This window comes from Syngnathus floridae, chromosome 6 (assembly GCF_059516105.1).
Source record: "Syngnathus floridae isolate MCC-2025c chromosome 6, RoL_Sflo_1.0, whole genome shotgun sequence".
NCBI lineage: Eukaryota > Metazoa > Chordata > Actinopteri > Syngnathiformes > Syngnathidae > Syngnathus > Syngnathus floridae.
The window spans coordinates 9,656,417-9,668,460 of NC_142418.1; the positions used below are offsets into that span (position 1 = coordinate 9,656,417).

Genomic DNA, 12,044 nt, shown 5'->3' on the forward strand with positions numbered 1-12,044 from the left:
TCACCAATCCATTTGGATCAGGATTTCAAACACGTTACAGAAAATCCACGGGATACCACTTAGTTGTGGGGAAAATACAAACCAGCTAAGTTTGCTTTTTTTGTGGCAAGATGAACTGAATCAAAATCTTAGAAATGTGACGGAAAAAAAAAAAACATTACTCAAGTGAGGTATTTGTAAATGCACAATATATCATTATCATTATTATTATTATTTTTGGCTGTCAGGTGTGTTACAAGTTGTGCTCTCTGGTATTGCAACCACATACCTGAGCCATATCATCCAAGCAGTTGAAGATGTACTTGCGCGCCTCTTTGGACTTAATCCCTGTTTCTCCCTCGTGGTCCTCAGGAGTCTGTGGGAGACATAAAGCAGATGTTCCTCTCAAACCCTCAACATGCTTCCCCTTTAGACCTGCACTATTTATATGTGACTCATTATAGCCTCTTGTTGCTGATGTACAGCAGGACACAGCTTGCCCACTGAGCAACCCTGGGGTCACATACAAACTCATCTAACAGTCCTACGATTGGTGGGGAAACAAATGCAAATGTAGGAGCCAATATACAAAATTAGTCATATATGTACATACAGTAGGCCATCGGAATGACTCAACATCTCATGCAGGTTGTTTGCATTCAAGTTTGTGCTGAATGTTTATAAGTGCATCTGTTGCATCTGGTAATACAGGAAAAACATTCTTGAAATATTGAGTTGAACAATTATAATCTCTTTTGTATATCATGCCATCTAAAATAAAGCTAAAGAAAAACATATTTATTTCCTTTTGAGGAAAAGTCAAATGGATATATCCACAAAACTGGTACATAGGCAGATGAAGTAATTACTGTATCTGTAACATACAAGCAAAAGACTGTTCAGACTGAATACATACAAATACATCAACATGCCTGTTCTTGGGAAAGACACGTGAGTTCATATTAAAGCTAATCAGTTACTTTTCCCACATGATGATCTACAGGCTAAAGTTCAGGCAGTCGTTATGTTTCTTTTAACCACAATCGTAACATGCTGTTTATATTATCAGACACATTAAATAATAAATCCCTGGTAGATAAGACAGATAATAATAATTGTGTTAAGAATTGAATAGTTCAACCTGGAGGGGGGGAGTGTGAAAAAAAAACTTCATGTACCAGAAAGAAATTTAAACACCTCTGTTTAACCTCATGGCTAGTTACTTCTACATAACTTATTTTTACAGAACTTGGTCTGAAAAACAAAAAAACACTTCACAATGAGGCAGAATGATAAGAAGTTTTCAGGATGAGACAGCTTGTGTGGATATGAATACCGTAACACACCCTGTTCCAACCATACAAGCCTTTATCTCCATTTTTCTAATTTAACAACAATGAATGCACACATTGTGAAGTATTACTTCAGTGAGAATGAGACATCCTTGAGACCGGTCTGTGAAAGGACTTTGTTCATGATTTCAGGTGAATTTGGGTTTACCTTAAGTCTCCACAGAGGATAGGTGGAGTCAGGGTCTCTGTTGAAGAACCTGGTGGTCTTTGTCCCTGCGCTCAACAGATACTCTGCAGGCAGACCCTGAGTCTGTGAGATGTACCGGATCTTCAAGATAGAAGAAAAAAGACAAGATTTCAAGGAGGATGTTTTTTCTGTCGTTTGAGGACAAATACGGAACAGTTGAGGACACATTCAAAGGATCCGCTGAACAATTCCAAAGTAGAAATGATTTACGAATGAGACATTCTGCCTAGCTGGCGTTGAATCTGGCAAGTTTGGCATTGAAGCAAAACTCTGTCACGGTCTTGCCGTTAATTCTGATTGAGGGAATTCAGCAATGTTTCGCTCTGGAGCACAGAGGCCCACTAATTGGACAAGTGGCACTGTGGCATATGTTCCTATAAACAGGCGGGCGTGCTAGAATCATAAGGGGCTGTTGTGGGGACTGAGGAAAGCCATAAAAAAAAAAAAACAACAAAAAAAACATTGACAAGCATGAATGTATGAATGCTTCTGAAGTGTGTGCAACATCCAAGCATGTAAAGCCAACTGAGGCCCCAATACCTGGTCGTGGTGATGGTCCAATTATTAGCCGGGTGGATTATCAGCACCCTGTTAAGAAAATCTGATAACCCATACGAGATTAATTTAAAATGTGTTAAAGTTTCTATTTTTTTGTGTTAACTTCCTGTGTTTTTAAATGCTCAGTTAATTTTATAAGATGCTGCTGACCTTGGAAACCTTTTTTGAACAAAGTGTAAGTTTACCATTTCAGTTATTTTGTATTAGGAAAAACCTAATTTATTTTAGAAAATAATAGGGAGCTATTATTTAAGCTTTTATTTAACTTTTTGAGACATCCTGATGATCCCGGGAGCTTCCTGCATTTTTTTATTTTTTTATATTTTTTGTTAGAATTATAAAACAACAATATTAAGAAGTGTTTTAAGAAGATTAAAAAAACCTGAACATTTCTAATAAAGGTGTTCAATAAATATATGCTTAAAGACAAAGTTCAAGTGGAAGTCATTATTAAAAAAAAAAAAAAAAAAAAAGCAAAAACATTATTTGACTTGTTCTTGTTATTTGCAGCTCCACAAGTCTAAATTTGGTACCGGTGTTCTGCTGTATTTGTTGAATAGGAATTAAGCATCAAAATACATTTTTATTCATCTCATGAGTGTGGCCATTTTGCCACTTGCTGATGACTCAAAATGACATCACGTCATAGTTGCTCAGGCAACAACCAATCGCGGCTTAGCTTGCCCACTTCGCATAACCAAATTCGTAAAACCTGTCATTTTTAGTATGCAGCAGGGAGCAGAATGCCCCCCCCCCCGTGATGGATACAAACAGATGTACAAACAGCTGCATTCTGCTGCTTAAATATAAATCAGAATACTGTGTTTAGTGGGACCGCATAGAACTCTTTATTGTATTTTCAATTGACTCCACCTTCAAGAGTTGGAGTTGGCATTTTTGAAAATTATAACAGCAATACTCTCTGCTCCAGATATCAATCATCGCCCTCTTTGATAACTAATAATTGGTATCATCCCTAAAAAAAAAACTATCATCGGTCTATCTGTACCTGATCGTACTCTGAGGCGCCGGGATACAGCGGCCATCCCAAGAAGAGCTCAGCAATCACACAGCCCAGGGACCACATGTCTATCGCCTCACAGAACGGCAGGCCCAGGATGATTTCTGGCGCTCTGTGTGAAGAAGAGAAAACATTCATTTAGACAGACATCAAAATAACAGTTTCCTTTTCACCTTTTTCTCATTATATTACGTGTGATCACATTAGATAGAATTGGTGCTACCATAATAGAACTCTTGTTACTGACAAAAATAAGAGCTGTGTCTCAGAGACACACGTGTGACAGGAGCGCCAGCCATGCAAAGAGCTTATTTTCACACTTAATGTGAGCTTGTCAAGAGACGCCAAGTGCACAACGTAAACATTGAGACCAAGAAAAGGGAGCTGTCCAGTACAGTATTTCCCAAAATACAAATTAAGAGCCTTATCTTTGGACAAAACTACACGTTATAATCAGGAAATAAGGGTATCTTTTAAATTATAAGTATGTATTGTTTAGTCTTTTGTAGAAGCAATCGTACTGGCCAGGCAATAAGAAGAGAAACAGGACAATTATCCAAACCCGGAGTACATGCAAATTCTCAACAAAGATGTTCCAAAAGAGAATCAAACCAAGACCTCCTGAGTGTCAGGCTGAAATTCTAACCACTTTTCCAGTGTGCACCCAACTTTAATATTCTCTCGTGCATTCACTGACATTATCTCCATCTTTTAGTTGGGTCCATTAGTGTTTGAATATGTTTGTGTCAATGTCTCAAATGCATGGGCTTTTTCCAATACAGACATAAAGTGGTGCACAAAGATCAGTAGAAGAGATAAATAGACTAAAGTGGAGTCATAATGCACAGTAGTCCTGAACTGTTTCAAAACTCCAGTTGCGTGTGTGTTTCTGTTACATTTCTTGTCCCATTTATCAGTTTTGACATTTTAAATATTCTTGATATTTGTTACTGTTGATAACCATGGAAACAAAGATCATTAAAACAATTGGGGGGAATGTTACTAGACTTCAGAGGCATGCATGGGAATGTGATCCAAAGTCAATCTCGATTTCCAATGATAGCTGGCCTTGCTAAATGACATTGGTTTAAGGTAGTGTACATCTCCACCAACATAATAAATAAATCGACAACATAAGCATATTCAATTAAAAACTACACATTTCAAGCATCATTATTCAAATTTGCTGCAAAATTATTTAACCCCAGATATTTTCAATTCGTGCATTTGCCATTTTATTAGGTATACAAAACCAGACAACAGGAAAAACAAAAACAGGCAATACTGGCAAAAGGGGAATTAAAAGAGCCTCGTTACCAGGGCAGCAGTAAAGCAGGTACTCGAGCAAAAAAGGTCCAGCGAGCAAGTGTAACACCCTTTCACAAAGCTACAGACACCTGAACACACAAAAGGCCCACAGACATCAATGAGAGCATCCGCAGAGGCATAAAAGGGGCTACAAGCAGGTGAGACCAGCAGTAAGGCTTGTTCAAACTGAGATAGACAGCAGCATGATTAATCCATAATGTCACATTAGAGTGGAAAGCCAGCCATTGTGTGACTGACTGTGCTGGATGGCAGTGCATATATAACTTTATGGATCTGTAGTTGTTTCATGGCATCACGTCTTTCACTCACAACCCCATTTTGGACAAAGACTGCTGTAGGTAACTGAATTTAGGGGGATGCATGCAAACTCTCAGTAGCAATTGAGCTGCTGTGTGACATATGTGGTATTATGTTTGACGTCAAAGCCACTGAAGCTAGCTCCCATAAATAAATGGAACATTAGGAAGTGATTAGAGTTTAAGCTTCAGTGAAATGCTTCCATGCACGTACTGTGTGTGTGGTAGAGCTTCAAGACTACAAAAACTCTGCACTTGTGTGCGCTGGCATAATGTGCAAGGTTGACGTTATACTTGGGCCCATTTTAGCCAGAACCTTCCTAGGTAATGATTTAATGCATTGCTTAGACCGTTTGAATGGCTACACTGCATGAGCCCGGAATCTCCTCTAGTTCAGCAAACCACAGAGATGGAGAGGGGAAAAAAAGAGTGACATTGTTGCTCGTAAAATCAAACTACATCGACATCTGCCCATGCGATGTTGCCATCACACCTGCTGATGGAGAGCTTGCACTAGGAACAACAGACATCATTGTTCCTTGTTTTAATAGCACCACTAGTAGTTAATAATTCATTGGGCGTCTCTGTGATATAGTTGGGACTGCTAGTACTTGGTGCCAAACAACAAATTGAACCCGAGTTCTGGTACTTCATGAGTTTTAAAGTAACAAATAATGAAGCTTTGGTGAATGTGAAACCTTGTCTAAGCCAACACTACATTGTCTGGCAGTTCTCTTTTCACCTGGCAAGTCCAATACTGAAATGCTTGGATAAAATAGCTGACAAAAAAAAATAAAAATAATCGACATTTAGCTGACATTGATGATTTATCACCAGTTAAACTGCACCCGTTAAATTCATATCCCGAATGCATCACAATGTACCTTTCATTGGGATGGCTCTTGGTGGTGCAGAAATATGAGACATAAAGAACAGACCCTGTGCAGACTTTTGGTCTGTCTGGATCTTTCTTTGGATTACAATGTGCCTTGACAAATCCTTAGAGTTTGGAGTTCAAGGCATGGGACTAAAAAAAATAGAGTGCATGGAAAAAACTGAGCGAGAGACTGCATGCTTACATCCTCCCAGCTGGCTTGGTCATTGATAAGACCAAGTCCCTTAGGGAGTCAGAGATGGCACCAGTCATGAATGGAACCTTTCTTAGCCCCCTCACCCATCCCCACAGTCAGTCCAGCAAAGCCCTCCACGCCCCTGTTTGTACCTCACCCCCTCCCTTCACAGAACCTCCCTGCCAGATCAACTCCCTTTCAAACCCCTTCGAACTAGGACATAGAGGGCCAGACTATCCCTTCAAACCCGCCACTCCGCCCTCTGCTCTGCTGAACCGTGCCTGCGCTTGGCTGGCCTGCCAGCCCCGCACACAAACTCACACAGGCGGACACACAGCTGACATCACAGGCTGTGTGCATGTCAGGATGTATCCATCAGGCTGACCTTCCCTTAGCTTAGGTCCAGACGGGAGACTAATGGATCCCTGGAAGCCTAAAGCATTAACACACCTACACTATAAACTCACAATCATAAGCACACACACACACACACACACACACACACACACACACACGCACACACACACACACACGCAACACACACAATCTATGGTAATGGATTAGATCTCTTTCATTTCAGCTTCAAAGACTTCATCATTGGCCCTAATGTAACTATGTTTTATTCAAATAGCCAGTCAGGCAGTCATAAGTGAGTAGCGTGTATACTGGATGTAAATAACATCAACAAAGCGAGAGACAGCTAGCCACCAGTAACAAGAAAAAGCACTTCATGGGAAAAGAGGCCATCATTCCTTTGCAGGTCCTCTCGAGTATTGGCTTTCTTCTTTCCCTTTCCTCCCCTCGCTTTGACTCTTAGCCTCGCTCCATCCAGCGCTTTCCCCTGCCTAATGGAACAAGCTTGGGTCTGTGCTATGAATGGCTTCCTGGCTCTCCCAGGGTATTCATCTACATATCCATGGCTCCAAAGGTTCCTTCGCAGTCTTACTGAATGCACACCATGGAGAAACACTTTTACTAGCTATACTAGATGGTGGCGGCGGACTGTGAAATCAATGTTTGGCCCTCCATCCCCTGCTGCGCACCTGTGGCTTCCAGAAACCAACTCCATTCCCAAACACACTTATGCTTCCGCTCATTCCAACTGCTCCACCTGCTCTCATCACTTCAGCAATTGCTGTAGGAACTGTGTACGTGCCAAACATTAGATGCAGGGATCATGTAAATACACATTTATGCGGGCAATTTCCATTCTGAGAGCATCTGCTCCAGGTGGCTGGAATGGGTAATGGGGGAGGACTTAGTCTGGCCAAGGCAAACTTTTTCACAGAGACCTTGAGAAATGTTGCCTCACTCTCTTAGCAGGAGCGACATTCCCGATCATCAAGGTCCTGAAAACAAGTCCTCTCTTTCCTTTACCCTTCCCGCACTTTTAGAAATATACACAAAAGCCAAAGTGCTGACAAGGCAGCTGCTGCTTTACCTGTAAAAGAACAAGCAGTCTCAGTGCAGTATGCAATGCATTACAGCAAGACAAGTTAAAGCATGGGAAAGAAAGGGAAGCAGGGTAACAGATTGGCACATCACATTAACTGTGCAGCTGTCATGACATAGCAGGCTAATTGCAAGAAAGCATGCAAATATATCATTGTAGTTGTGTCAAGTGTTGAAAAGAAACTGTTAATACATCTAATACATCATTATAGGCTGGTGTAAACTATGAATTATTGAGCTCACATACTTTCATTGGTTGTGCCAGCCTGACATATAGTCCGAGTGTTATGGAGAACAGTTAAGTGCTGAATGCTCTTTCCTTGATTCTCTTTCATGTAGTTAAAACAATGAGGTATTCCATCACGCAGAGAGCCAGCAACTGTAGAACAACCTGAAGCACTATTGTCAGTGTTTTACACCAGTAGGAACTGATGATGGTTTACACCTGGTGGGCTTTCTGAAGCCCCCTGCTGGGAAAAGTAAACATCACAGCCACTTTAAAATCTACTGTAGGGACTCGTGCACTTACTTCTAAAATGATTTTTGATTTGTTAATGATGGGACTGTGTCATAGAGCGATGCTTGAACATAGACGTAGGGGACACAGAAACAACGCCTCCAGCCTTTTGCAACATTATGATTTTTGTGGACTGACTGTCAGACAGGATTAGCCCAGTCAGTACTGGCCAGACATTGACCAAACCCTGAGGCAAGTGTCCAGCTTTGTTACACTTTTGTCTGCATAGACAGTTGGGTTTCTGAGGAATCAAGAGCTGAGATTTAAAAGTGCAGTACAATACATTTTTAGGGTTTGGACTCAAGGCTTTTGATTTGATGCTTCAAAATGATGGCCATGCCCCTTTCACACAGTCACGATTCACTGTCAGTAAGTCTTGAGGAAATGCAGAACCAAACAATTAGTGAGCTATTGCGGACTAAAGCCCAACTCAAAAGCAGGAATGCAAACAGATGATAACGCATCCCCACAAAGAGTCCGTCAACCAGCCTAACCAGCTGGTGTGCCTGTCAGGAAGGCTGAGATGCATCACCAAAGCAGGCGGTGGGAGGAGGGGGCATCTTGGGGGGCGAGACAGCAGGATGCACTGTGGAGATGGCACAAGCGGTCAAGTGAGGCAGATGGAATTTGTCTGTTTGCGAAGGGAAGATGTGAAACTGAGGCCTTGATCACTTCGGAAAATTCAAGTGTGTGACACATTTAGACACATTTGGCTCCGCCTCCAACAAATCATCAGAAACCAAACAAACAAAAACAACCTCAGATAAAAAAAAAAAAATAAAAAAAAACACATACTGGGAGTGGCAAGACAGTACAGACTCTTTTACAAATCTGGAAAATGAACTTTCAGGACTACAATATTGGGAAAGGGAGCTATTATTACTATAGAGCATGAAAATATGATCCAACCCTTTGCAACTAACGGCTTCCACTTTTGCCAACTAATGCCTGCTTTCATTCATCTCAATACTGTTTTGTGTGGTTCAAGACAAAGCGCTCAAGTTCAACTGCTCCCATAAACTTGGAAGCACACAAAGTAAGGGGTGAATTAACTGATTAAGAAGAATGTTTTTCTTAAACTTATAGAGTGCACCTTCAATCAAAATGCATCAAAGCATCTCAGACACAAAGCGGGGGAGGCACTTCAAATGATGGCCTAACTAAACCAAATCGAATACTACTTGCTGCTCTGTGAACCCCTTACTTTTTCACTCAGCAAGCTTAGAGGCATTAGTGAGGTCTAGTTTCTTTCAGCCAGACTGGAACAGGTAGGGAAGGAGAAAAAAAAAAACATGTTACTGCACCAATATATCCAATTCTATTGATTTAGACACACTAAGAAAGAGATCAAGTGATACCAGAAGAGAGTGGGGCAGTCAGGTTTGATAGTACAAAGGCACTTGGATGGCTGGTAACAGAGCCAGTGAAGATCATGAGATTCCATTTGAAATGCAGTGCCTGTGCCACACGTTACCCGCTTATTGGTGTAGCGACATAGTATGCAAGGTCAGTACACAGTATGCACGCACACGCACAAACACAATCCAATTTGATTAATTCATGTTGCTGCTGCTGGCCTGTCACAATAACCATGTTTTTTTTGGACAATGTATTTTCCCAGAAATTGGAACGATAAACGATAAGATTTTCGCTATGCTTTTCTCACACCGAGAGATTTTTTGTAATTGTTGTGTTTTGAAGTTTGTCATGTTACGACGTCATGCAAATGCGACATGCCATTCTTGTACATGGCTTGAATCCAAAACGTCCTCACGCAACTGCTGTGGCTTTAAGCATGGAACAAATTCTGCTAATGCCGATCAACTTTCTGGAATCGTACAACTACAGCCATTAGAAAACATAATTTATTTATGTTTGACAGCCATTCACATAGTGTGAGTGTGTGTGCGTGTGTGTGTGTGCGTGTGTGTGCGTCTCTGCGACACGATGCCACACGTTACGGTGAATTAAGTCACCGGAAAGTTAAAAAAAAAAAAAGCTGACTCAGGGTGCTACATTTAGGCTAAGGCTTGATTATACGTATACTGACAGGCACTAACAATTATGCAAAACCCTGCTATAGAATTTTGTGGACGTAGACTGGTTAGTTTTTTATGCTGGCAGTAAACATTTTTTATAATGTAAATAGAAAATATGCTTATATACTGGGTGTGCCCATAAATTAAACCCTAAAATGTGTGTTAAAGGAATATTTAATATTTAATTTGTAGCAGTAGCACACTGCTTTGAAATCCAACCAACAAATACACACTTTTTACTGTATTTTTTGAGATGAAGTATATATGAATTCTCAGTAGCATTGTTGAAAACTTCACCTGGCTCCCATTATTTATTCAATAGGTTGAAGTTTGATGTAAAAGATCGATTGAGCTATAGCAAGTTTTAATGCTATATATTTGTGTGAAACCTTATACACGGTAAATATAGCAATACAGGGAAGAGAGGTGTAACGTCTGCATAATAATGCCCAGTATGTCTTGACAAAGTGTAATAAATATGATTACAATGTGCCTATTTGTTCGTTCTAGTTGTGCAGTGTCACCTCTGCAGATCATGAGGCCCCTTATCTTTCAGACCCGTGTCCCTCTGCCTGCTGTGTCTTGAAACATACACTGCTATTCTGACAAGAATTAGAAATATTATTTTGTCAAGAAACAACAAGAGGATTATTTAAGCTTCATGACAAAATCTGGGTGTATTCTCAGAAAACATTCTGTCTGCAAATAGTATTGTAAAGGATGTGCTTAAGAATATGAAAAAATGCCCAGTAGAATAGACTAACAAGCAGAAACATTTTCAAATTATGCAATTAAGTCTGAGACATTCTGAATAACTGTCTGCTTTTGGTTTTGTTACATCTAGGATAATATTCAAAACTCAAAATGAATCTTATAAATGAATCATTGAAGGGAAGCTTTGAAGTGACTTCAAATCTCTTTTACGGGTGAAGAATGAATAAACTCACTTTAAATGAGAAAATTAAGATTTACAACGGATTTGGTGTTTTACCTCATTTTGGTTTATTATGCGATTACAATTTCCAAAAATAAACCCACGCTACATCTAAATTATGATTTTATAACAGGTATTAATTTGTTACTGTTAAATTCTCAACCATTTTTTCCTGGTCTTGGCTTACTTTGACAAGAGGGAACAGCTTCACAAGCTACGTACTTTCTTGTTATGGATGAGGAGCCTTGTACAGTTTAAGTTACATGCACATACTTTGGCACAAAGAGCTCTACTAGCAGCTCATGTCATGAATTATAAACTACAGTACGTAGAGATAAATGTTCACCATTCCAAAAGGTGGGAAATCAAAACACGCTGAAGACTGGGGATTTTTTTTCCCTCTATTGTGTTTGTCTCCCTTTTCTTCCCTCCAGTGTGCACAGTGGAGGGTGCTGCTGGATGAATTCCAAAAGGGCAGAGTGTGAAATGAGCACAGCTTTGACCTCACACACCCCAAGCGCAGCCACTGAGATCCCTTCTCCCAGACATGCTGCGCAGCATTGGCTGGTGGAAAAGAAATAGGACCAATGGGGATTTAAGTGGCGGGAAAAAGGAGACGGGGAGGGGGGTTGAGACAGCAAACTGGGAGGGGCACAGCAGTGGTGCCTCCCATGATGCACTTGAACTGACCCTTTGCCTAAGACTGCATGGGAAATCTTGGCGACAAACATTTTCTGTCATCTCCTTCTGATAAAGCTCCTCTTAGCTGATTGCAAATGTGACCATACCTTGACAGAGGTTACCGGTACTAGTCAGTTCCAATTGCATATACCAGATGCAAGAGTGTGCCTTCAAACCGGAAAAAAGTCACAATGTCACTTTCATTGAGTTGAGAGAGAGCCACAATACACACCTAGAAGACACAAACACTTGAGCCTTTCCACAAGTACACATGAGCACACCCACCTCAGAGACATCTCTGCTAACAGCTGCATCCCTGAGGCTTTTGCTGTCTCCAGCCCAAACACACACTCGCGTCGGCCACATTCCACAGTCCTCGCGAGCCCGAGGGCAGCTTTGCAGCTGGGCATCCAGTGAGCTGCCGCTGCTGTTGGGGCCTGCTACCATCCTTGTCTCCCACCCTTCTTCTCTTCCTCGTCATCATTATTGTGCACACCTCGAAGCAGGATACATCATTCTCACAGTCCGCTTCATGATTTGATGGAAATTTTCAATAAAATCTGATTAGAACAAAACCTTAACTATCTGTATGTGCATCATGCAGAGAACTGTAAATTGGCCAGCTGGAC

At 40.8% G+C, this 12,044-nt stretch overlaps 1 protein-coding gene across 6 annotated transcripts in view; it reads right to left on the bottom strand.

Annotated features, from left to right (window-relative positions):
• Positions 1 to 12,044, bottom strand: part of hipk2 (homeodomain interacting protein kinase 2) — a 62,233-nt gene that overhangs the window by 18,669 nt on the left and 31,520 nt on the right. For all 6 annotated transcript variants that reach the window (XM_088378474.1, XM_088378473.1, XM_088378470.1 and 3 more), the window contains exons 3-5: positions 3,086 to 3,209; positions 1,480 to 1,599; positions 269 to 355 (exon numbers count right to left, since the gene is read on the bottom strand). In XM_088378474.1, the coding sequence (XP_088234600.1) occupies positions 269 to 355; positions 1,480 to 1,599; positions 3,086 to 3,209 (331 nt within the window). The remainder of the gene's footprint in view (positions 1 to 268; positions 356 to 1,479; positions 1,600 to 3,085; positions 3,210 to 12,044) is intronic.